We start from the raw sequence: 27,215 nt of genomic DNA on the forward strand, positions 1-27,215 counted from the left end.
AAAAAAAAAAAAAAAAAAAGAGTTGTATTGGCTTCAGATATTCTGGAACTTCTGCTGTGTTGATGAAACTAGGAAGCACACATTCCTCTAAGCTTACACAATTTTGTTATTGTTGTTCCTCAACTGAAACATTTTATTGCTGGCTTTACTTAGCTTTACACTGGTTGCAAACATTTCTGTTACTGGGTCATATGGAAAAACCAGTTTAAAGCAGTGGAGACACTTTGGGCCATCTTTGGGTAGTTGTATATAAACAGAAAAATAACCATGACCTTAAAAAGTAATGGATCAATACCATAGGAAAGGTTAAAAAAACAGGAATGGAAAACCATGTTGCTGGAATTGAAATAGTGCTCTCCAAGTTGTAGATAATAAAGGTTGAAAATAACATTTTATTCATGCATTATCCAAGTTAGAGAGGGGAAAAAAGTAAAAGCTAGCAGCAACAGCCACAATCACAATCAGAATTTGGGTATCAAGGCTGTTTAAACTGGGTCTTCTAATAGGATTACTCTTAGTCATACTCATGTGGATTTTGAAGCACAAAGTGCCCCCAAAGGCACTCTCTTCTGAACAGTTAGCTGCTATGGAATTTTACACATCTGTTACCATGTTTAACGAATTGTCAATTGTGAATGAATATGCAAAATTAAAGGAGCTTTTTGGGAAGTTTTTTAAAAAAATGCAAAGGTTTCTTTCTAATGTGCAGATAGAAGTGACACAATTTTTGAAAATACTATTGGTCTCAACTTTTCCTTCATTTTATGCCTTAATCCAGTGATTCACCTCCATTCAGGAAGCCTTTGCCAACTTCTAACTCAAGTTAGGATGGATACCCTTTGGAGATGCTTCCTTGGCATATGTTCCTCTTCTGTAAGAATGTAAAGGGGATCCCTTTCCTCATCTCAGTATTGAGAGTGCCTAGCACAGAGCTCATATGGATTCAGAAGTGAAAAACTGCCTGAGTCTCTTCATGAGTCCTCTGAAAATGTGTTGTGAGGTCCCCTCTTATGAAGGTCACCAAATGAGAAGTGAGACAAACTCTTTATCTATTTTACCATTTGTGGAAGACAGAGGCAAATTTCCATTATATACCTCAAAGGTGTCAGAAAAAAATTGAAAAATCTTTTCACATTTATCATAATCTAAATCAAGTAGTACTGAAAAAGTAGCAAGGAAGCTTATGTGAATGATGGTGGAAGATGGGAATGAGGACAGGATGGAACACCATGTCCTTAGGTAGCTGTTCACTGCCCCTCTCTGCCATAATGAAACAAACAACTGAGGAACACCTGTAGAAAGGAGACATTCTGGTGGCATGTTCTTACCTAGCGAAAGTAAGCGATATGAAAAAGAATGATAGCCAACAGTCTAAAGGAGCTGAGTAAACCCCCCTTACCCCCAAAAAGAAGAAAGAAAGAAAAGGCTCTTTTTCAGCTTGATTCTACCAGCTGCATTAAGCAGCATCACAGCTTGGAAAGATATAGTACTAATTTTGAACAAAAAAAGAAACATCATCAGAAATGTTCCTCAGAAGCCTGCCTTCTCTTGACCAGCTCTTGTTCAAAATGTTCTGTATAATAATTGCTGTTAATATGCCCTGAAGGGCAATGATACACCTGCAGGCATAATCCTCAAACCTGAAAGGTCACTAAAATTGCATTTCCCCATTCTTCCCTCACATTAATGTTAACATAGACATGAAAGCAGACTTGAGGAAATTAGGAGTTATCTGTAAACACATGACAACTTTAACCAAGAATATGGGCCCTGCTTTGTATTCTAGCCGCATGTTCCTACTTTTCCAACAAACTTGAAAAATAAATATTTGAACTACAATCTTCAATAAAGTCCCTCTACATTTGTTGTCAGTCTTAACCACTTTTTTCTTGTCTGCTTAGTGCCTTTAGCTCTTAGATGTTGCACCTGGAGATTCTTGCTTACTTTATGATGTAGGTTTATACACCCTTTAATTGAAAGCAAACCGCCTTAGATAATCTAGTGACAAACAATGTTACAAGGTCCACTTTCCGTTAAAAGGCAAATAGAAATATTAGGCTGTTCTCTAAAATGAACAAAAACACATAAAAATACATCATAATCTACCACTTCATTTCCTTCATCAGAGATAAAATCCCACAGCCTAAAAGGCCTCTTTTGTGTACACATTTTGTCCAACAGCAGGGGTGGCAGATACAAGGGATTGCAGTTCTCAATGACTAGTCTTTCCTCTGTTCAAAAGAAAAACTTTACACAGTATACTATTTTTATATTCATGTTTCTACAATAACTATAAAAACTTTAACCCAAATTTGTTTAATATTTTAATTATCATGTGTTGATTAAAAATAAAGGTAAAACTGATAATGGAAGGGTGACATAAACAAATACCTCACCCTTAAGCAGTGTGTGTGATTTTTTTAATGTGAAGGTTAAAGTGAGTTTATAAACCTATGGTTCTATTTTTAGTGAGCATTATACAAACGTAAACATGTACAAGTTTGCCTGGTATTTCATGGGGTTGCTGCTCTGCCTTTAACTGCTCAATTGCACACAGCTGTAAGACCAGATTTGTGGCAGTATGCGTGTCATTAACATTTTTCCTGCCAAGGTTAAAACAACCAAATATAAATGAAAACAAAATAAAAAGCAAGGTCTCCTTTGTATTCAATCACACTGATATTCGACATAAGAGAACATGTCACTAGGCAAATCATTCAAACTACAGTTGGGAGACACTTTCTAAAGACTGTGGATTTGAGAACAAGGAATTTAATGGTAGTGCAAACGTCTCTGTTCACTGGAGGATCAGAGAAGACGGATCCTCACAACAGGATCCATCTTCTCATGAATTAAAGTCACTGAATTTCTTTTTTAATGGGAAAGCAGTTTGGAGATAAAGTATTGCTGTAAGTTATGACGAACATAAGTATCTCTGACTTCAACCCTTTCCCACCAGTGTGAAAAGTGAATAAAGACAGCAAGAGTTTTTAGAAAGTTAACTTATATTAAAAAAGCATATAAACAATTTTAATACTACAAAGTAGTATCTTAATACAAAGCAGTTCAAATATTAACTGTTCTTTAAACTGTTAAACTTTATTATAAATTAAAATTTCTTTACAAAAAAATTGCACATAATATTTGACCACTCTTAGGTTCTGATGCACTGGGCATTTTGCAATAGTTTCTTTAATCTTCAAGTTAAACAGTCTCGGCAAGGAGTCCAGAACGTAGAAAGGGCAATAAACAACCCTGATAGAGCATTCAAGTGCAACTAGCAGACTTGTGGCCATGGCAGTTACACTTTCCTTAAGATGGACTGCTATAGTTTTAAATCCTGAAATGAAGAATCTCAAAAAAATTTAAAAAGCAAAAAACTAAAAGGGACTGCCTGCTTTTTTACTGTAAACACAGCCCTGGATATTATAATCCCAAACAGGAATCTCTCAGGCATCAGAGAGTGTCAAGTTAATCAGGAATAACACAATATAAAGGAAGGGGGGAGAAAATAAAAAACAAAAACAAAGCAAAATTAAAATAAATGTCAGTCACTTTGAGGAACTATACTTACGTATATGATGTTATGAGAATCTGGCAGGGCCTAGAAGCAGGCCAAACAGGAAGTTCATATATCCAACCGAAGAGGATCATGTTCATTGCTTCCGGTTTTGAGGACAGGATATTGTAGGGAACTTGATATGATCAATAATGCTTGTCTGCCTTACAGACCTTAGCCAGGGATCAGCCTAATCTTGAAGAATCATTCAAATAATTTTGGCAATTATTATAAGGACTTAGAACTGACTGCACCCAGTGTTCAGTGATTCTTGCTTTCTGTTTTGTTACTGTTTAAATTTAAGAGCTCATTTAGGCTGACTCCAATCTCTTGGCACTTGGAAACTAGTTTTCTCAGGTTATCAGTTTTACCTCCTTCTGATGCTTCAAACAAGAGTTGCTGTAAAAGACAGGGAAGCATAGAAGTAAGACTTAGCTAGAGTCTGGGCATTACCACATCAATGGATATGGCACATGCAGAAAATTTACATGAAAACATCGAGATAAAATAAAAGATAAAAAGCATTACATCTTTCCATAGTGATGCACAAAGAGGTAACTTCTGTAAGGCTCTCTGATACAAACGGTGGACCTGTAAGATACACACATAATTCCATCAGAAAACATGATGAAAAACAGCTTCATAATTCTGTTTAAAGAATGGTACTTCGCAATAACATTTGAGACAAAATGGTTATGTTGAGTTTTAAAGTTTTCCAAATATTTAGTGCTCTTAAAATGTCAACTACTTTTTTCCCCCACCTGGTTCTTAGTGTGTATGAAATGTTAACTTCTGTGCTTTAATTCTTTTAAATTGAGAAGTCAACAAAAGGGACAGAAAAACTTTTTAAAAGTGACCCATCTGAGATTTAACCATGGCTTACCTCTCTTTGTCCCTTTAGAACAATCTCAGCAGCAATGGCTCTAAGAAGAAAAAAAGGAATATAGAAAAAGGAAAGGAAAAATTTATATATCTTTGAACAAAATGAAACACCACCGGCAGAATACTGACTGGGAATCTGAGTACAAAACTTCCTGAAAGTTAACAGGCTAAAATTCCAAGGAGGAAAACCTATAGTGAAAAGAAAAATTCAACAATTTTTATCAACTTTACAAGAATAAAGCAGACCAGTGATTTGAACATAAACAACGTTCATGGGAAAAAGAAATGAAACTCTCATAATTACTAGTCAAAGACTAGTTACTAGAACTGACACCTTTAAAAGAAAGAAGAAATCAGACTATAACAGGGTAGACACACCACATTTCAAAAGAGGCGGTCTTAAAATGTCTGTAACAGATTTGTTTGATAACGGTATTTTTACCTAAATGTTCTCCTTCAAAGAAAATTAAAAGTCTACGCTTTTTGCTTTTACAGGCAATACTTAATGAGCACTCACTCTCATTAAACTTCAGTTTGTAAGTGTCAAAAACAAATCTAAACTAGAGTAGCAATCTGTCTAGGAAAAAAAGAAAAAAAAATATATATATAGATGTCATTTCAGATTTACCTGTCTGGAGCAACCCTTACAAATAAAAGCAATAGCTATAAAAACATGTACATGATTGTTGCATTACATTTTCCAGGTGGCCAGGCATGTTGGGATATTATATGTAAACATCTTGGCTTGAAGTTTCAGAATCTGAACATTGCTTTCTTCCCATTCATGTTGAAGTAACCTGTAAAGCACATTCAGGAAAATGAACAAAGCATTGCAAGTGTAGGGAACCCCAAATGTGCTCTATGAATAGAATAATGGAAGTATAAATTTTGATTAAATTCCATAAAGGCTATCCAGCAAATATTATAGAATGCCTCTTACAAAAATTGACCTGAGACAGAAATGTGCAAACTATCAAGAGGTCAAGTAAAAATCTATGCTCACCTTACCAAACTACAATAAGGTCCATGTATTTCTATAGGACATGAAAGCATTCCCTCCAAATAACAGTCTCTGTTTCCCACCCCAAATTTTGTTAAAGTAATGGCTTGATATATACTAATGCAATTTCCTGGTATTTTTCTTTCTTAGAATATAATCAATCTTGAATGTTTCTTTAACTAAAATTTATGTATAATAACTATTGAAGTTCTCTACTCTCCTGGAAAAAATGAACAGGGATGACCACAGAAAATAAGTATCAAAACACAAAGGTAGGTATTTAACAACAAAATCAACAAGTAAACTACTTATATTCTAAAATGCCTATCACAATAGAATATTATGCTAAAATATGACATTTTCTATTTCACATGTTTTATCAAAGGTGTTTCATAACTAGGATTTCTGTGATGAACTGCTACACATTGGCATGCTCGCTAAGAAAATTATAAAACACTACCGCACGTTTGTCTCAACTTTAGTTTTTAAACTTTTAAACAATTTTTCCTCACATACATGCTAAATGCAATGTAAATCCTTTAAAACATAAGGGAACATTTCATAAATACTTTAGGCATCTTACAAACCATAAAATGATTACAAGATAAAACTGATGCAGTGGGAATGACTGCACAAGTGGAAGCCAATACATTAGCGTGCAGCATACCTTTTTGAATTAAAAAGCATAATCCTTACGGATGAAAATGTTTTTGCTATTATCAGGGCAGAGAAACTACAAAGAAAGGCTCAGAAATCTCCTGACTGAATATATGAAATCCCTAATCATGGCTTCAAAAATGTGGTATGAGGGCTCAAGGTCGGGAATCTCCATTTTAAATGAGCATCCCAGGAGATTCTAATGTTTGCCAATATTGAGAGCAACTGACCTATGTGAAAATATGAAAACTTCTTAAATAATATTCCCTTGCCATGGAAAACAAGCTTACTGCTTATAATGCACATGCTAAGGACAGGTGGTGTGTATTTAGGGAACACAGATGAACTTTACTTGAATGGAATTATTTTCCCCCTTGTAACCTGAAGTTTCCTGAAGCGACCAGAATTTTTACACTGACTTTTGAATCAATAGCTTAATATTGGCTTAACAACTCTGAAATAGTGGAACAACAGACTACTTTTATCAAGTTTTCAAGAGTAATTTTATTTGAAGAGCCTATACCATTAGGCAGAAGACCAAAAAAATGTTACTTTTCCTTACCTCAGTGCAAGTCCAGAATTAGCTGGCATAATTGAACAAAACCGTTCCAAGGTTTTGGAATGCTGGGTCTTTGGAACACAGCTCAAATAAAAGAAAATAACCTGTAAAGGTTGAGGGGGAGGAAAAATGAATGCAACCAAAATGTGAAACCTAATTACCTATGTGTTTTAATGTGAAAACCAAAATGGTCTTTAAGATATGAATGTATAAATTATAATAATGTATGATGTTGTGAGTTACAGTTCCTACCATTAATTTTTATTAGTGACTTTCCAAATGTGAATTAGGAAATATGGTCTAGTGATGAGAGCCATGGGCAGAACACTGACAAGAAGCCAGGAGTCCGGGTTTTCATTCCTGAGTCTACCTTTACTTGCTGCATAGCTCGGCAAGTCATAGGGCTAATAATACCTGCCACATCTTGCTCATGGAATGCCCGTGTGTAAATGACTTAATGTCCATAAAGTGGTTTGAGATCCTGGGATAAAGAATGGCATAGAAGTACAAAGCATAATAATTGATTATCCTGATTAGCAAAACAACCACCCCACCAAAAATAAATATAACACATATATGTTTTTGGTCTACAATGAGCTTTAGCAAGGAGCTTTTTAGTCTATAATGCACTGAATGAAAGTGGTCTCTGAAAAAAAATTTTTTAAAGATCATATAACCATATCATTAGATTCTACTTTTAGAATTCTAAGCAGTACCTAATCTTAAGCTTTCTTATGCCTTGTGTATAGCTATATTTGCTTGACAAAATATTAATAAAAAGAGGAGCTACAATGTATAAGTCCATTGTTACTTATTTTGAAGTTACTAAATTTTTCATTCAGTAGAATTTTCAACTACTCAAGCAAAACATTATAGATATCACAATAGAATCTTTGATGTAGTTTTTTTCATTAATATGTATTACACCTTAACATTCCTTCAATTTTGCTTCAATGTTAAATTTTCATAAGTATAACATAATTAACACACATTTTATTTCAACTGAGCCTTTAAGGGCTCTATTGCTAGTCTCTGAATAGATAAATAAGAAACATGGTCAAGAGTAATAGTGAATGTTAGGAAAGTCGTCCTAGGAAAAGCTCTCTTGATATAAAATGGAGTTTTGCTATCATTTTTAATGTCTCTTTGTTTTGCACAAACATCTAAAGAAAAAAGTTTTAAGTTCTTACCCTATTATGAAATTCATAGTTGGACCAGTAATCGGCTCTGCTAAAAGGAATGGGGTATCGGGCAGGGACTGTAACCAAACATCTATTCACTAAATCAGTAAAAAATTTGAATTCTTGAACTTTGTTTCTGGATCCAGCAGCTCTATTATTGGCAAAGACAAGATAACTGAAAAAAAAGAAAAATATTACAATTTAGAATATCTAAGCCAGTAGTTCTCTCACCAAGAAAGCTGGTCACCCCTTTCCCAACCATACCTCTTTATCCCCAAATCCCATTCTTATTAAGAAAAACTAAACTTACTCCATCCATATCTTCTGTACTATATCACATTTCATGGCCACCCCTAATGCTGCCTCATATGCCTCCACTGTCTCTTTAACACTTGATTGAAGAGGATGACAAAGGCTGTTTAAAAAATGAAGGAAAACATATGTCTACCATTCAATTCTATCAGGGGAAAGAATGACAAAGTATTTTAAAACATTACAGGTATTACAATAGAATTCTCCTCTTGACCTTTCTTCTCTAGTACGTATTAAACTTTAGCATCTCCTCAATTGTGCTTCAATGACTTTAACATCAACTTAATTATAACACAGTGTAATTCAATAATAAATGGCAAATGCAGGCCTAGTATGCAATATCTCTCCACAGTGAATGTCTCACCAGTAAATCAGCCACAAATAAGGAACTTGGTGGTTAAACATATCATCATCAAAATTCCCTTTACATAAACGTGATGGAATGTCAACTGGTCCTGGAATATTTAAGAGATATCTGAAAAAAAATCCAAATATTGTTTTAAATTACACCTACACACACAAATTACATTTTTGTTTCGTAATCCTTAGTTTCAAGTTAAATTGAATTGAAATACATTTTTCAGAAAGCAATGAGACTTCCTTTTCATATGCATAGCATACCTAGGATTACATACTTACTCAAAATGGTTTTCTTTGTTTGTTTTTCAAGACAAGGGCCTCGCTCTGTCACTCAGGCTGGACTGCAGTGGCACAACCTCAGCTCACTGCAACCTCCACCTACCAGGTTCAAGTGATTCTTCTGTCTCAGCTTCCCGAGCAGCTGGGACTATAGGCATGCATCACCACACCCAGCTAATTTTTGTATTTGTAACAGAGATAGGGTTTCACCATGTTGGCTCAGCTGGTCTTGAACTCCTGGCCTCAAGTAATCCACCTGCCTCAGCCTCCCAAAGTGCTGAAATTCCAGGCATGAGCCACTGCGCCTGGCCACAATTTTATTATTTTATACCTACATGACAAACTCTCCTCCCACAAAGATTTTTTTTTTTTTTTTGAGATGGAGTTTCGCTCTTGTTGCCCAGGCTGGAGTACAATGGCATGATCTCAGCTCACTGCAACCTCTGCCTCCTGGGTTCAAGGGATTCTCCTGCCTCAGCCTTCCAAGCAGCTGGGATTACAGGCATGTGCCACCACACCTGGCTAATTTTGTATTTTTAGTAGAGGTGGGGTTTTTCCACGTTGGTCAGGCTGGTCTTGTACTCCTGACCTCAGGTGATCCGCCCGCCTGCCTCCTAAAGTGCTAGGATTACAGGCGTGACCCACTGTGCCTGTAAAATGATTTTTTTATTCTATCCCCAAGATTAAACAAAATACCATAATCTTCTAATTAAACCTAGTTTAAAAAGAACAAATGAGTCTACCAAGTATTTGAAATTTTCCCATAAAATCTGTACTTCCTTCTTAAAAATAAAAATTAAAAAAAAGATTTACAGGGCCTGGCACTGTGGCTCACACCTGTAATCTCAGCACTTTGGGAGGCTGAGGCAGGTGGATCATTTGAGGTCAGGAGTTTAAGACCAGCCTGGTAAACATTTTGGGTGAAACCTCATCTCCACAAAAAATACAAAAAATTAGCCAGGTGTGGTGGCGCATGCCTGTAGACCTAGCTACTCGGGAGGCTGAGGTGGGAGAATAGCTTGAACCCAGGAGGTGGAGGTTGTAGTGAGCTAAGATCACACCACTGTGCTCCAACCCGTGTGACAGAGTGAGACCCTGTCTCAAAAAAAAAAAAAAAAAGATTTACGAAACCTTGTATCTGAAACTAATCTCTGTCACATACAGCCATACACACATACAACTCATTTAATTTTAGACATATCATCAAAGTATATTCTATAATACATGAGCCCATAAGGTACCTGTCAAGAGATCTATGATCAAATAAGGTTGGGAAATACTACAAACTATAGCCCTTTCTTGAAAAGCCACAATATTTGTTAGGATATTAAAGACTTGAATAAGTCAATCAATAAAGAATTCCACTGGACTAAGTCCATTTTCCTCCCAATGTATTTTAATCTGTGTGTATAATACTTACCACTATCTTTTTTTTTTTTTGATATGGAGTCTCGTTCTGTTACCCAGGCTGGAATGCAGTGGCCTGATCTTGGCTCACTGCAGCCTCCACCTACTAGTTCAAGCGATTCTCCTGCCTCAGCCTCCTAGTAGCTGGGATTACAGGCATGCGCCACCACACCCGGCTAATTTTTGTATTTTCAGTAGAGACAGGGTTTCACCATGTTGGTCAGGTTGGTCTTGAACTCCTGACCTGGTGATCCACCCGCCAAGGCCTCCCAATGTGCTGGGATTACAGGCATGAGCCACTGCGCCCGGCCTACTTCACCACCATCTTTAAGAACAATGTTTTTAAAGGAAATACATTGATCCCAAAAATAACAATCTGTCTTGAATTTTAAAATAATAATTGTAAGGGAACAAGTTTTAATAAAGTAGACAAGCTATATGGGAGACAAACACCAGAAAGAGAAGAAATAGAAGATCTAGAAGTCAGGTTCTCATCCTGACTTTGCCAAGACAAGCTACATTACTACAATTCCTTAACTTCAAAGAACTTTAGTTTCCTCAGCTGAAAACTGAGATGGTCAGAAGAGATTATTTCAAATCTAAGTAAATGAAATCCCCAAATTAGTATTTCTGGCTATCTACTTAATCTTCAAATTGACTTGAAACACATGAAAATTACCCTATCTAGTTCTTTTGCCTGTCATCTTTGCACTAAATGTCATGTAGGGAGTTGACAGAATTCAACTCCAGGTAAAAATTACAGTGCTAAGTATTTTGCTTCACAATTTCTACTTATGAAATTTTAAAAATATTTTGAACCAATTAAGAACAGATTTCTCCTATTAATAAACATTGACAATTTATAAATTTTAAGAACTTATATCAACATACAATAAGTATGGCGATACCAAAAATCATCTCATCTACCATTATTTTCCTAATATCTAATAAAAAAGACTTTCTAAATTAACAGAAATGTACAATCTTTGTGTAAACAAAAGTTTCACTACTGCCTAAATAAACTATAAACAGGATACCTTTTTCTCTTAATTTTCAGTGAATTATGACGATTTCCACAAAAGAATTTAATAAAGATGGCTTAATAATATTTGGAGAATTCATTTTCAAATTTTCATTGACACTTATTTATTCTTCTTAATTAAGCTGGCATGGAGATCTGATCTTTGATTAGTTACCAAGACAGAAATTGGCAGCATTTTCTTTCAAACTAAACCAATTACCTCTGTACCCAAGGGAAGAGCAGAATCAGCAAGTCTCTAGAGTTTGCTTGAACCTTGAATTAGTCCTTTCCCTGAGCTTGAGATGTTAAAGCAAACTAATTTAAATGAGGAAGAAACTGAGTATGGAGAAGCTGAAAAATCTCTAAATTCCTTATAGAAGTTTAATTACTTTCCATCAATTTGCATTTAAAATTATTTCATTTGTAATTATTTGTAAATATTAATCTAGATGTAACAGAGCAGAAAGAAGGGCCCTTCGAAGGGCACTAAAATCACTATGTCAATAAACTGGCTACCATAAGAGGATATATATAAAGATTCAAGTCTGGGAAGAAACAGTGTCCCCAAATCTCAAATAAAACTACCATATTCACAAAAAGTTCTAGGGTGGGCCAGCCGTGGTGGCTCACGTCTGTAATCCTAGCACTTTGGGAGGCTGAGGTGGGCTGATTGCCTGAGCTCAGGAGTTCAAGACCAGCCTGGGCAACACAGTGAAACCTCGTCTCTACTAAAACACAAAAAATTAGCCAGGCATGGCAGCATGCACCTGTAATCCCAGCTACTCAGGAGGCTGAGGCAGAATTGTTTGGAACCGGGAGACAGAGCTTGCAGTGAGCCATGATCATGCCACTGTACTCCAGCCTGGGAGACAGGGCAAGACTCAACTCGTTAAAGAAAAGTTCTAGGGTGGATGGACCACTTAACAAAATTTGGGCTTTAAGATTCTATTTTCACTCATCTGTATTTTCCATAAGAAATTTTTTCAGGAGATAGTCAGCTTAGGTCTTTTCTTCTCTCAGTTCTTCCTAATACAAAATAATAGAGTATGTCGTGATAAAATATTTTCCTTTTGATGCTGTTTTACTTAGGATAAGCAAACCATGTCTATTTTTGTAAACAGTTTTACTGAAACACAGCCATAACCATTCATTTACATTTCCTCTATGGTTGCTTTCACAATAAAACAACATAGTAGAATAGTGGTAATAGACCACATGGCCTGCTAATCTAAAATATTTACTTTCTGGATCTGAAGAAAAAAGTTTGCTAACCCCTATAAAGAGATGAGGAGGACAAAAGAAAGAGAATTTTAAAAGTCTCCTCCCAAAAATCATTATTCATAATCTGCCATGACTCTTATTGTTGGAATAGGAACTATCAGCGAAGACAGTAAATACAGCTCTATATGAGCTATTAAGAAATTAATGGTTGAGAAAATAATCTAGTGAAACTTCTTACCCCCTAATATTTCGGAGGCTAGAGCAGTTCTCTTTAGAATTAAAAAAAGAAAAAGGTGCATTATTTATATCCACTTTATATGACCAATCAAATACATAAAAATATAGTTCGTTAAAAAATCACTGAGATTGCCTTGGGATAATTAAATGCTATAATATTAAATGCTAAAATTAACAACAATAACAATAAAGTAGAAGTATGAATTACTATGGTTTTAATATATGCCTTACTTTGTATAGTGTGTTTTAAAGAATTTTACAACTTGCCTCCATTTTTATTGTTCTGTTTATTCTGTTTCGAGTATTCTGTTAAGTGGGTATTCAAGTACTAAAATGTCAGTTTAAAATGTAATCATATAAGAAAAAAACTGTAATCTTTCTACTGAACTGTGCTATCTCTCATTCCTCTACAAACTAAGAATTCTACAACTTACCGAAACAGATCCAAGTTATTATACTTCTCAAACCCCGCTTTAAAGAAGGATGCAATAAATTTCCGCAAAAATGGAAGAAGATTATCGCCTCGATTCTATTTTAAAAAGAGGGAGGGGGATATATATATCAGGCTTACAATGTTTAATTAAAATGTCACAAGGGAGAAAAAAGCCTTTAAAAAGTACTTATTAGATTACATTTCTTGGAAGGGTGAGGGGTGAAGGGGATAAGTTTCAGACATACTCAGAAAACTTTTATTATATTTTACTCTCTGAATTAAATTCAACTAATGATTTAAATAGCTTAACCTCTAATACTACCATAGGCTCACATTTCATCCACCAATTATGTATTAGCCATCTAGCACTGTGGTAGGCGTTGGGCTGTAAATATGAGTAAACATGTTCCTTGCCTTCAAGAATTTTAGTATAGTATACATAAAGCAACTAGAATTAAAATTACAAAGCACTGTAATAAGTGTTATGATGCAACTATGGCAGTGAGAGAAGGAATACCTAACATAGCTTGCAAAGGCCAAAAGGACCAGGAAACACTTCCTGGTGAGGCTAATAGGGAAATCTGAATTATAAAAACATCATATTTAAGAATTATGCATCATTTTTTACCTGTAAGATGAAGAATTTGCACATATGATAAAAAACCTCTGCATTCTGAGGATTTTTTTCAAATGCAGTAAGCCACACTGCTCTGGCTTTGTCACGCTGATTTGTTTGCAAATATAATGCAACGAGGGCTTCCAGCAACTGGCAGTTAATGGGACATGATTCCAATAAACATTTACAAAGCTCCATTGCAGCCTCATACCTTAACAAGAAAACAAAATAGCTAAAGATATAAAAAGATCACTTTTCAACACAAGGTTAGCTACTTGGCAATTAAGTTGTACCTCTCCAGTAGTTGGTGCAGAGCAATCATGTTTGTGTAAAGTGGAAGGCAGGCCTCTATTCTTTCCTCAATAGTAAGGCTCTCATCTGTGCAAGCTTTCACCGCATCTACCCAAAAACATCACAATAACATGAATCATGTCAACCATAAAATGAAATATTTGACTGTGTTACTTCAACTCTGAGAGAACAATGCGAAAAGATGACCCTTTCCTTTGATTAACCACTCATCATCTTATTCATCTTTACTAAGCTTCTGGCTTTTACTCAAAGGAAGTACTTCAGGCAATCTCCAAAATCCTAAAATTCGATTCCTTATTCTCAACTTTCCTGGTAAGAATAAAGCCATCCCATATAAGCTTTTGCATCTATCAGTGTTTTCATTTAAACAAGTATCTCTGAAATTATCCTAAATTCTTTAAAACCCATCTCAAAAAACTTACAGAATAAATTACCTTTTCATCTTTCCATTATCACTGCAAAAGGTCTTGCTCTGCTGCCCCACAGCCATTTGAATGTCTCTCCCTAAACTAGATCCTTTCCTTACTCCCGCAAAACACACTATTCCCCCTGTAAAGAGTTCTTTCTTGATCTTGTTGCTTCTTATTAAATCGTACGATGTTTTAATTTGTACGGCTGTCACCATTTTCTCCTTACCCAATGTTACCATGACTTCCAAGATCTGTGGAGTTTAAAAGTGAAAGCAATCACTGTGAAACTGTGCTCCTGAAGTTCACTTGTAAGGACTAATATCTAACCAAACATAAAAGCTCACCTCTACCTTCATTTTATTTGATTAACATTTGACAGTGTTCTTCCCCTTCTTTCTAATTTCTTCTTGCCTCTTCTTCCAAGAGACTGTTTGTATTTCCTCTCACCATTTTAATGACTCTACTCTCTCTTTTACTCCTTACTGTTATGCTCTTAAATCTCATTTCTGCAGAGAAACTATCTCACAGTTTCAACTACTACATAATTCACTTCAAAAGCACATTATAAAAACTGAAAAGCACACTGTAACACAGTAACTTCTATGTGAATAACACTCAAATCCACTTATGTCTTGGTAATTGTCTACTTAAGATCCACTGGTCCACTTCCTTTTTTTTTGAGACAAAATCTTGCTCTGTCGCCCAGGCTGGAGTGCAGTGGCACGATGTCAGCTCACTGCAAACTCTGCAAAATCACCCAGATTCCAGTGATTCTCTTGCCTCAGCCTCCTGAGTAGCTGGAAATCTGTAGTTCCAGCTACTCAGGCACATGCCACCATGCCCAGCCAATTTTTTGTATTTTTAGTAGAGACAAGGTTTCACCCTGTTATCCAGGATGGTCTTGATCTCCTGACCCTGTGATCCACCCACCTTGGCCTCCCAAAGTGCTGGGATTACAGGCATGAGCCACCATGCCCACTCCCGTTCCTTTTTTTTTTTTTTTTTTAAATGGAGACTCACTCTGTTGCCCAGGCTGAAGTGCAGTGGAGCCATCTTGGCTCACTGTAACCTCCACCTCCTGGGTTCAAGCAATTCTGCTGCCTCAGCCTCCTGAGTAGCTGGGATTATAGGCACAAGCCATCACACCCAGCTAATTTTTGTAACTTTAGTAGAGACAGGGTTTCACCATGTTGGCCAGGTTGTTCTCAAATTCCTGACCTCAGATGATCCGCCTGACTTGGCCTCTCAAAGTGCTGGGATTACAGGTGTGAGCCACCGTGCACGGCCAATGTTCACTTCCTTATTTCCTACCACCAACAATCATTTCCACTTGAATGACCAATTACAATCACAAAAACTACTCCTACCATCAAAATCAGTCTTCCCAACTGACCAGTTTTCTGTTAATGACACTTTCCTTTTTCCAGTCTCAAAACCCTGAAATCTTCTTTGATTATTCCTCTCCTCTTCCCTGACATTTAATCTGCCCCCTATATTTCTATGCGATAACTTAAAATGTCTCTAACAAATAGTCTCCTTTCCAGGATACTTTTCTTGTACTTTAGTTACTGCCATCAGCTTCCGGTTGGTTTTCCTACCATTAGTAGAACTTCTCTTCAGGCACATTCTTTCCTAAAGAACCTCGACTGCCATCAAGTCTACTACATTTTCAAGATTCTTGAAAATCAAGTATCATTCTACTTACCAAGTTTAATCACTACTATTGTCCAGTACAGAATTCTCAGTTTGATAAGATCTATCCCTTTTCCCAATCACACTTCAAATCCATTGCATAAACTCCCATCTGCTTGTTGCTTTTTGTTTATTTAGCTCCCGTAACAGTAATGTCCTTTCTTTTCTTTCCTTCCTTCGTGGGGTATTTAACAAGCATTTACTAAGCACTTAATATTTTGCCAGACATCCTTATAGGCCCTTAGGAGTAAAATGATAAATAAGACAAGGGTTCCCCACCCCATCTCTTAGGAAACCCTCTATGTCACATTGATAGCCATGCTTCATGAAACATCTAGCTATAGTTCCCAATTCTTCTATGAAGACTTACTTGATCATGCCAATCTATAATAATCTCTTCCCTTTGGGCTCATGGTCTGTATCAAATAATTCTATAAATCACAGATCCTAGTCTCTTTTTTTTTGAGACCGAGTCTTACTCTGTTGCCCAAGCTGGAGTACAGTGGCATGATCTCAGCTCACTGCACCATCCCCCTCCCAGATTAAAGTAATTCTTGTGCCTGAGCCTCCCCAGTAGCTGGAACTACAGGTGTTGATCACCACGTCTGGCTAATTTTTGCATTTTTAGTAGAGATGGTGTTTCACCATCTTGGCCAGGCTGGTCTCGAACTCCTGACCTCAGGTGATCCATCTGTCTGGCCCTCTCAAAGTGCTGGGGTTACAGGCGTGAGACACTGTGCCCGGCCCTAATCTCTTTTATGTGCCATAGAATTTAGACTATATACTAGCACACAGTTATACGGCCTTGGATGTATAATAATTATGACAAATATGTAGATTTTATCTTCTGACTAGGCCATATACTTCTTTTAGGAACAGGCTTTATATCTTGTATGTATTCCACAAAAGGCATATTGTTTAATATAGAGAAGCAACCAACCTCACCGATTGATGGAGAAAATATTAATTGGTTGAAAAGATACAAATTTTTAAAGTTCTACCTTAATGGACTGCCAAAAAAAAAAAAAGTACCTAGTTCTCTGATTCAGCCAATTCATCAAACCTATATAATCTATATTCAATATACATTTAACAGATACCTTCTGTTACCCACAATCAGAAAGATAAATAATGTAATATAGTGCAGTTATTGGTTTTCAAAGATGCCAGTGTCCATCTTCTCTGATTCAATACTTAATTTGGCTAATAAATTGTGAAACTAAAACTTGCAATATAGAGGTATAAATTTGTTCCACTTAATTATGAAGCATTACAATGGGTAATGTTCTAAACATTGATGTTATAATACAATAACTGATATTACAATTTATAAACATTTATACTTACCTTCAAAAACTGCTAGCAACATGTCAGGATTAGTCTTTACATCTTGAACTGCTTGCCATGGCATTACAAATGATTCTGTGTTAACAATTCTTGAAGGATTATCATTAGATGGATCATAGAATTTTGAAGGGAGAATGTTGAATTCAATAAGATGTATGTAGGCCAACCATGCCAAACATCGATCACTTGTTTTAAGGTATTCAGCTACTATTCCATCATTAGCTGATTTCAATGCATTCTAGGTAAAATTTAAAATTTTTTCATAAAAAAATTATTTAGAGATGTCAATAACAGATTAACATAATTTTAACATAAACTATGCTAAAGTTTATGAAATAATAAAATGATCACATTTATTTGTACATTTTAAGTGTCATGATACTGAAAATCTAGTAAGATAAAAGAGCAAAAAGAAAACAAATTTTTAAAACCACACCCATATGTATTATTTTCGTCAGAATGATTTTTTTCCCTTATGGTTTGAATCTTGAAGTTTATCTGCAGGTACTTAAAATATTTTCACTGAAACTTATAAAAACTCTAAAGAAGATATTATACCCATCAGGCAAATGAGGAAATAAAGTCATAAACTTACCCAATGTCACTTGACTTACTAGTAAGTGGAAAAACAAGGATTCAAATCCAAATCCTGTGCTTTCAACCATTAAATAATGCTATGGATAATGCAGACCTTTTAAACTTTTCCTACAAAATGCAGTTAAATGCTGTAACAAATGCTTACCTGTAAAATTGCCAGTGCACTTTGGTATCTTCCAGTAAATATATGCAGCTGAACTCTAAACAAAAGAGCCTCTAAAAGCCGAAAGGACAAAGTATCGGATGTTTCCCGCTTGGCTGCTCCCATCAGAAACTCCAACATTCTCTCACATACGTAATCCTTTTCTTCAAAGGTGCTTTCTAGGTGCAGAAACTGCCCAAAGGGGCTTTATATTATTAATCTTGCCTTATAGAAATAAACCAAAACTATAGACTTTTCATATTTCCTAGGAAACCATCTCTTAGCAAATCTGCAACTTCTGCAAAAAGGGTAAGTGTAAAAATGTATAAATCCATCTTCCAGTACTGACACCTAGACTCAGACTCCCTCTTTTATCATATATCAGAAAGCGGAATCAGATGAAAACTAAAACAATACAGATGTACTCTCAGAGTCATTACTAAAGCAATTTCATTTCTTTTTTCCCTGATTTAAAGGATAAATCGCAGCAAGATTATTCAACACATTTATTATCACATATAATTTGTGTTGCTTCCTGTATAAAAGTTTTGAGAATAGATTTATATTAGAAATGTGCTGGGTGCAGTGGCTCACCCCTGTAATTCCAGCACTTAGGGAGGCTGAGGTGGGTAGATCACATGAGTCTGAAAGCAGCTTGGCCAACATGGTGAAAACCCGTCTGTACTAAAAATACAAAACTTAGCCAAGCGTGGTGGTGCATGCCTACAGCACCAGTTACTCAGGAGGCTGAGGCAGGAGAACTGCTTCAACCTGAGAGACGGAGGTTGCAGTGAGCCAAGATCATGCCATTGCACTCCAGCCTGGGTGACAGAGGGAGACTCCATCTCAAAAAAGATTAAAAAAAAAAAATTACATCTTTTGAATATTCCACACCCTATAAAATCTTGTGGTGATCAATGGCATTCACTTTGGTACTATGTTCTAGGTTACTAAAAAAAAAGAAAAGAAAAATTAAGCATCCTTTACTATCCAAATCTGTTCAGTACCTAAGTTCAGAGAGTAAGAAACAGAGTAGCAAGCTTATTAAGGGGTATCGCGTTATCCTAATCTATTTGGTTCACAACTTCAGTTGATAAGTAAATGATGAATCTGACAGCAAAAGATTTATTTAAAAATTTATCTGAAACTAATGGCTCCCAAGTTCAGGTGATAAAAGTTCAGATGAATACTTACTTTATTTCAAAAGTGGATCAATTATAATTTTAAGTCTGGGTAAAAAACATCCCATTCTTGGCTGGATATAGTGGCTCACATCTACAGTCCCACGACTTTGGGAAGCCCAGGCAGGAGAATTGCTTAAGCTCAAGAGTTCAAGACCAACCTGGGAAGCACAGCAAGAGCCCACCTCTACAAAAAGTTTAAAAACTAGCCAGGCATGGTAGCACACCCATGTGGCTCCAGCTACTCAGGAGGCTGAGGTAGGAGGATCACTTGGGTTTAGGAAGTCAAAGCTGCAGTAAGCCATGATTGCACCACTGCACTCCAGCCTGGGTGACATAGTGAGACCCTGTCTCAAAAAATGACAACCAAAAAACCATCCCATTCTCTTGGAAGAAAGAGGAAGAGGCCATTTTTTCTCAATCAAATGTTTTAGCTTGGCAAGGTTTGATATTAGTGTTAATTACAGGTTGGGATTATTTCCATAAGCAAGGGAAAGAAATAATAAAAAGACAAAACTATTTCCTGGCATTCATTATAATCTTACAGAGGCAATTTAAGAAAAATTTAAAAGAAACATTTTTTTTAGGTGTCTTACAAAAGCTACACTTAACTGTGCCCAAACTAAAACTGTGTAAGAATAGGTAAGTGTGACATTTTTAATAAGTTTACATTTTTTCTTTACCAGTGAAGTTAATAACAACAACAACAAAAATCACCTTTTCGCTAAATATTTTCTTCTTGCTTAGTGTATATCTTGATCCAGAAGAAGTGGCTTTGAGGTTAATAGAAACTGAAAGTAAGGTTACTATATCTATATTCAGATAAGGCATATGCTCCATTAAGCTACATATTTAAGATGATCCAAAGGATTATACATACACACAGACACTCACACACATTATCTTTTCTACTCACAGTCCAAAAGCTTTGATAATCTGGAGCATATTCAACGGCTGTTTCACACATTTCCTGCACCTCATCCTTGGTTCCTCTTTTTGAGAACAATCTGAGGTAATGGCACCAAATTTCTGGATTGTCTTTGTTATTTTCCAATGCTCGTGCCAGAACATTTAAAGCAGAATCCAAGGATTCTGAGCACTCCCTGTATATATAAAAGAAAAGGCAGGAGTGCTTTTTAGAACCTGCTTGAAAATTTAAATAGAGCTAATTCAATGATTCGATTTAAAAATTCCACTTTCTATTGGAATTTACCAAGAAGACAGGGTCACTTATGGAAAAGGGTACTAGATTAAGATTTTAAATTCTGTGCCTAAAAAAGTTTCTGATTTTCCACAGACCCAACAATTTTTTTAAGTCAATGTTCAGTAAGCATTTACCACAGATAAAAGTACAGTGTTATAAAACCACTAAGATTATCAACTTCAAATATGCTTTATGTCCATATTCAGCAATACCTTTTATGATTTACACTGCTCAGGAATGGGAAAAGTTAAACAACTCTCTCAAGGCCAGCTACTGCAAGTACAAAATATCAAAGCTTTCAATATAATAGTTCTTTTCACCGGTCAAGGGCTTGCTATCTCTTGGAGAAGATAATTCTTTCTCATGATCCTATTCATAAAATAATGTACGGTTCTTTTGGCCTTCACTCACTAAATGAGTCAGAAAAGAAAACACTGTAACTTATCCCATTAACATGGAAATGACACAGGAAAGTTAAATAAGCACCGCATCCAGGCATGCGTAGTTTATTAGCACTCTGCAGCATGGCCTTATTTAAAAGCTTTTAAGATAGTCAAATATGTTCTAGAAATGTGGTAAAAAAAAAAAAAAAAAAAACCCTTGAATTATTATAACTATAAAGTTAAAATTATGGGAAGATTATTCTTGGCTAATTCCTACTATCAAGAAGTTAGAAGATGCCATTTGCAATAGGAACTATTGGTTGTATAAGATATTACTATTTACCTTACTTAAATACATGTAATTTAATACAACACAGACAAAAAGAAAATGCACAATTTGGAGGTTCTCAGATAAGCTTTAAATATCCATTAGAAATCAACAAAATTTAACCTGTTCCGCCATTATTTTGCCATAGGTTTATTAACAGACTATGACTACTACGATTTAAAAAAAAAAAACAATGATCAATCATTCCACCACTTAGAATTTACTGTTTTAACTAATCCTACTTTGAAATAAAGGCATACTGGAGTAAAAAACTTTAGTATAATTTATTACCCATACACTGACCCATGCACACAAACTCAAGATCTAATCTTAAACTTGTCTAATAGCTTTTAAACAATAAAATGCTTTTGGCTTTGTCAAAAAAAAACAAAGACTCCATTGATACTAGGAAAGAAACCTGACTGATTACCATAGGTGAAAAAAACCTCAAACATAAAAATATAAATGTGCAACTGTTTATACAAAGATTTGAAGCTGACCTACCCCTCATTTTGATTCAAGTACTTGTACGCAAGCTTGAGCCAAAGTTGTACATGAGAAGGATTTTCAAGCACACTTGCTTCTAAATTAGCAATGTCATCAGTCTCATTTGTAAAGTATCTAACATCATCTGGAGTGACAACTGTATCAAGAGCTGGAACATTTATTTGGTTCTCTGGCTGGAAAGCTATTAAAAAAAAAGTTTCATTAGCTTCATATTTTCTTTAGTCTACAGACACAAGAAAAAAAAAAAAAAACAATTGGTCTCATCTTTAAAATAACTTAAACACCTAAAGAGTCTAATGGCATACATTAGCTTATAGCTTTACGGTAGAGCTATCACATAATTTATCATTCAAACCAGGACCCCTTTGAGTGGAAAGAGGTGCCATTAAAAATTACACCAGAACAAAAGGAGTAATTAGGACTCTGCTATTTTAAGGCTAACTGACATTACCTTTTCAGTCCACTTATCTGTAACTATGATTCAATTGCTTTTTCATTATCAAATGAATTCACACTTGTTAAACTGCAAATTATAATTAAGAAATTAAATGTAATTTATAAAGATATCTAAACTAGAACAAAAGTGTTACATTAATGCAAATAAGCACATAATAGTATACATCTCTTGGACACTTGCTAATCACAAATAATGCAAACTTGAAATTAGAAAGCAAAATGTGCCTAATATACAGGTACTCATTCATACATTATTTTGTTCATCAGTTCAGTCATCATTTGTTCATTCTCATTTTATGAGCCTTCTGCATGTCAGAAAACATATTCAAAGATGAAGTAAAATAGAACACCTGCCCTTAAGGAGAACCACAGGCAAGGCAGTGGTTCTCAAATGACAGCTGCTCTCCCTGCCAACTTATGTATGTTTGGAAATATCTGAAGCAGTCATAATTATTTACTAAGCAGTGCTCCCTGCATTTACTGGAGAGGAGCCATGAACACAAATATCCTGCAATTTTGGAAGCAATCCTGCATAGTGAATAACTGTATTGCCTAAAACACCAATAGCATAGTTAAAAAAAAAAAATTTTAACTAGGCAAGCTGATTCACCAAAGCATTGGCAGATAAAGATGGAACATCACAATTAATTCTGGATGTTAAATTGCATAACTTCTTGCTTCTTACCATACTTAATTGGTCCTGTAGACTGTTCTTCATCACTACTGAAACTATTCTCTGAAACAGGTTTTCTCCAAAACTTTGGCTTCCACTTCCTTTTATCTTTGTAGGTTGTAAATGGAGGAGCTAAAGTAGACAGAAGATTGGTAATTGATATAACTAGGTTTTTTTTCTTTTTAACATTTTGAAGGATACCCAACAATATTTGAAAAGAACTACATTTACTCCAACTTAGAAATAATAATTTTTTTTTTTGAGATGGAGTCTCACTCTGTCACCCAGGCTGGAGTGCAGTGGCGTTATCTCAGCTCACTGAAACCTCTACCTGTCAGGTTCAAGTGATTCTCCTGCCTCAGCCTCCCAAGTAGCTGAGACTGCAGGCACATGCCACCACCCCTGGCTAATTTTTGTATTTCTAGTACAGATGGAGTTTTGCCATGTTGGCCAGGCTGCTCTTGAACTCCCAATCTCAGGTGATTCGCCCTCCTTGGCCTCCCAAAATGCTGGGATTACAGGTGTGAGCCATCACGCCCAGCCTGAAATGATATGTATTTTATATTAAGAACATAATACCAAAAAAATTTCTGTCATACAGAAACTAAAAAAGTCCTTTTCAGAAAGAGATACAATACAGACACACACACTTATATATATATATATATATATATATATATATATATATATATACACACATAAACACACACACACATATATATATATACTTACTATGACCTTTACTTTCATTGATATTGCTAACAAGGAGAACAGCCATCTGGTCCATTGACATTCGATCTTTATTTACTCCAAAAAGTTTCTCAACATATTTTTCTGAAATAAGAGCAATGCAATCTTCATGACAAACATCAATTACAGAGACTAGGATAATTAAAATGTATGACATGAACTAATTTAAGAATTAAAGATAAGCATATGGTACTAGTCAATAACACCTATGGCCTTTGAGAGGGCAAAGCCTGTATTATCTTAACTACTATGGCAAATCTACCACATCATATACCTGATTCAGGCAAAAAAAAAAAAAAAAAAAAAAAGTAGTTCCTGAAATGAACTAAATAATTAAGTTGAAGTCCCAAATTGGGAAAAATAAAATAGATTCAGTGACATTACAATCACTCTGGTCTGTGACAACATCAAATTTAGTAATTATTATTTCCTTTACTTCCAAAAGATTTGTACCTTACAGTTTATTACTTGGCACCAAATCTGAGAAAAAGCTTAATAATATTTGCTCACAATGTGTGACAGTAATCTCTGCTTTCTACAATGTCAAAGTGTATAAAGGCTTATTTCATTATAGAATTAGAAACAACAGCCTTCATAATTTCCTCTATCTTTAAAAACAGTAAGTAAAAAGAGTCCTATGTTAAAATCAATAATAAAGTTTCTATAAAAATAGCTTAATATTTTCTTTTAAATAAATGGAACTAAATACTTAAATGAGCTCTGTCCAAAGAACTTTCTGTAATGTTGGAAATGTCTTAAATCTGTGCTGTCCTATTGGGAAGCACTTGCCACATGTGGCCCTTGGGTACTTGAAATGTGGCTAGTATAACAGGAAGTAAATTTTTACCTTAATTTTTATGTATTTAGTGGCTATTACACTGGACACAGCAAATCTAGATAAAGTATCACAGGTAAATGTACTGAATTATAGTGAGTATTTTACAATGTCAACAACTAAATATAAAATTTTTAAGTTGCCTAAATTTAATTTTCATTTGGGAGAGAGTAAGAAGTCTTTAAAAACCTGCTGACGCAGTAACTTCGTCATCAGTACTTGTCTCTGAACAACCAATCAAAGACAGATTATATGACAGAATGTCCTGGAATAACTGTTTTCGGCTAAGCGTATAGTCTTGTATATGCTGCCTAAAATTAAAAAAAAAACACACACACAGAAAAGATAATCATGTATGTATCAAAATTAAGCAACTAAGACCATTTTTCAAATAACAGAATGTTTACAAAAACTACTCACCACTGACAATCATCATCATTACATGTTCCTGTTAAATCAAAACGGCAAAAACACTGATCTGGTTCAATCATGTTACTGTATGATACTGAGCTCAGGGGAAGTTTTTCCTTGGTTCGATAATATGGACTAAATCTAAGGAGAAGAGAGTAAACAGGCATATTATGCCCCGTAAACATTCCTCAGAAAACTAAGAAAATACTAGTTTTTCTTTCTCAAGTTAAAATTTCCATACTTTATTTATGAGCTTACTATTTAGCTAATTAAATTAATGCCAAAATTAATTCAAGAAAACAGCCAGGATGTCGTGATAGAAACATGCCATTTTTTAAACCAAGAACACAAAATAGTTGAAATAGAAAAAACCTTGTATTCTAAAAGTCGTTTCTCACCACATGATAAAATGCTATATAATAATGGTAGTTCTTACACACATTACCAGCCAAGACAAGAAAACTGGGAAAAAGTTTATACTACCTGGAACGTGCTTTACAATTTTAAGATAAAATTATACAACCCTTTTAACATTCTGACAACTTCTAGAAGTCTAAAAACTTTGGAGGACCCACAAAGTCAATAATTTGAAAATGTCTAAATTAATTTTATGAAGGCTAGCCAGTGCACTTTAGACTGAATCATAGTAAAATTATAAATCAAAAATTAAAAAAACCTCTGAAACTCCCAACTATTTTTCCTAAAATCCCTAATGAACAGAAATCCAAAATTCTCCACATATCTACCAATAGCCAGAAACTGGAATTTGATAAGAATTGACGGATTCAAGAGTGTGATTTGATGGGAGGCGGAGGTTGCAGTGAGCCGAGACTGTAGTCTAGCCTGGCTACAGAGCAAGACTCCATCGCAAAAAACAAACAAACAAAAAAAAAACATAGAGTGTGGTTTGAGTCCAACAGCAGAACACTTAATTTTTATGTTCCTTAAAAAGATACGTCCGGTTATCAGTAACAACGATTCAACTGCTTTTTCATTATCATCAAATATCCAAGGTAAAACGTTAAAAACCAAAGAGAAAATCCTGAAATTTAAGCTTACTGAATTTTTCTTTTATATTTTATACCTGTAGGACTTAAAAACTAGAAGAGGACTATGGTAGGGTCTAAAAGGACATGGCTTCACTTCCATTGCTTTACTCTGTGCTGTGACAAAATCCACATCTACAGAAATCTCCTGCAAAAGAAAATAATTCTGTAAGGCAAATAAGGCTGGGGTGAATTCCAGATTTTATAGAAAATACAAAATGTTCCATTACCTGACCATGCAAAACCTCTGTAATGCCTGTGGTCGTTTTTAAAATCAGTTGTTTTAGGCTATCAGCTTTTGAATATAATTTTTGCAATTCACCAATTTTTAACCCTAGAAAAAGTTCTGGTTTTTCTACTGTATTTTTATTAAGTTTATTTATGCATTCCTTGTTACTGGTATCAGTGTGCTTAAGGTTAGGTTTAGTAAAATAATTGGATTCTAAAAACGATCTTCTTCGCTCTCTATTTGAACCAGACAAAATTTCATCATCAGCATCATTTTCTTCAGTGTCCAGGGTTAATTTATCTTGTGTCAGATCATGAAGTGAAGGTTGAGGTAAAGAAAATTCAGGTTCCTCTTCAACAACTGGAGAGATATTTTGTTGTTCCTTTGCTTTAAGGGCCCGGGCTTCTTTTAATTTTTGAATTTTCAGGGCATATTCATATTCCAGCTTTTGTAACCGTCTTTTCTCCATAGCAATTAGTTCTGCTGAATGCTTTCTTGGACTTGATACTGGAGAACTGTCCAGTCTCATCATTTTGTTTGGCTAAGGGAGAAAAATGATAAAAATATTTTATATCACTGTGATTTTATAAATAACTTTTGGTAAAATAATTGTGCTATCCCCACCATACAATGCCAACATTATAAAACTAAATCAATATAGAGAATAAAATAGAGTTGAATATAAATAAGTAGTCAACAGTTTTGCTAGCTAATCTATGACTCATGAAAAAAACAAAGTCAAGACAAAATAAAAAAGCAGGCATCCGGCCAGGCGCGGTGGCTCAAGCCTGTAATCCCAGCACTTTGGGAGGCCGAGGCAGGTGGATCACAAGGTCAAAAGATCGAGACCATCCTGGTCAACATGGTGAAACTCCGTCTCTACTAAAAATACAAAAAATTAGCTGGGCATGGTGGTGCGTGCCTGTAATCCCAGCTACTCAGGAGGCTGAGGCAGGAGAATTGCCTGAACCCAGGAGGCGGAGGTTGT

General features: G+C 35.3%; 1 protein-coding gene across 1 annotated transcript in view; it reads right to left on the reverse strand.

Moving 5' to 3' along the window:
- Window positions 1–2,987: 2,987 nt before the first annotated feature.
- ZFC3H1 (zinc finger C3H1-type containing) overlaps window positions 2,988–27,215 on the reverse strand; it is a 53,925-nt gene continuing 29,697 nt past the window's right edge. Inside the window, exons 15-35 of the mRNA XM_017510074.2 lie at window positions 26,229–26,768; window positions 26,037–26,146; window positions 24,962–25,093; window positions 24,731–24,852; window positions 23,689–23,790; window positions 22,969–23,088; window positions 21,825–22,008; window positions 20,322–20,508; window positions 18,228–18,416; window positions 17,486–17,723; window positions 14,018–14,123; window positions 13,737–13,935; window positions 13,110–13,204; window positions 8,515–8,625; window positions 8,149–8,253; window positions 7,848–8,013; window positions 6,661–6,761; window positions 5,137–5,238; window positions 4,443–4,482; window positions 4,088–4,150; window positions 2,988–3,958 (exon numbers count right to left, since the gene is read on the reverse strand). Coding sequence (XP_017365563.1) covers window positions 3,821–3,958; window positions 4,088–4,150; window positions 4,443–4,482; window positions 5,137–5,238; window positions 6,661–6,761; window positions 7,848–8,013; window positions 8,149–8,253; window positions 8,515–8,625; window positions 13,110–13,204; window positions 13,737–13,935; window positions 14,018–14,123; window positions 17,486–17,723; window positions 18,228–18,416; window positions 20,322–20,508; window positions 21,825–22,008; window positions 22,969–23,088; window positions 23,689–23,790; window positions 24,731–24,852; window positions 24,962–25,093; window positions 26,037–26,146; window positions 26,229–26,768 — 3,150 coding nt within the window. The 3' untranslated portion in view covers window positions 2,988–3,820. The remainder of the gene's footprint in view (window positions 3,959–4,087; window positions 4,151–4,442; window positions 4,483–5,136; window positions 5,239–6,660; window positions 6,762–7,847; window positions 8,014–8,148; window positions 8,254–8,514; window positions 8,626–13,109; window positions 13,205–13,736; window positions 13,936–14,017; window positions 14,124–17,485; window positions 17,724–18,227; window positions 18,417–20,321; window positions 20,509–21,824; window positions 22,009–22,968; window positions 23,089–23,688; window positions 23,791–24,730; window positions 24,853–24,961; window positions 25,094–26,036; window positions 26,147–26,228; window positions 26,769–27,215) is intronic.

The sequence above is a fragment of the Cebus imitator genome, unplaced genomic scaffold (genome assembly GCF_001604975.1).
Source record: "Cebus imitator isolate Cc_AM_T3 unplaced genomic scaffold, Cebus_imitator-1.0 Scaffold429, whole genome shotgun sequence".
NCBI lineage: Eukaryota > Metazoa > Chordata > Mammalia > Primates > Cebidae > Cebus > Cebus imitator.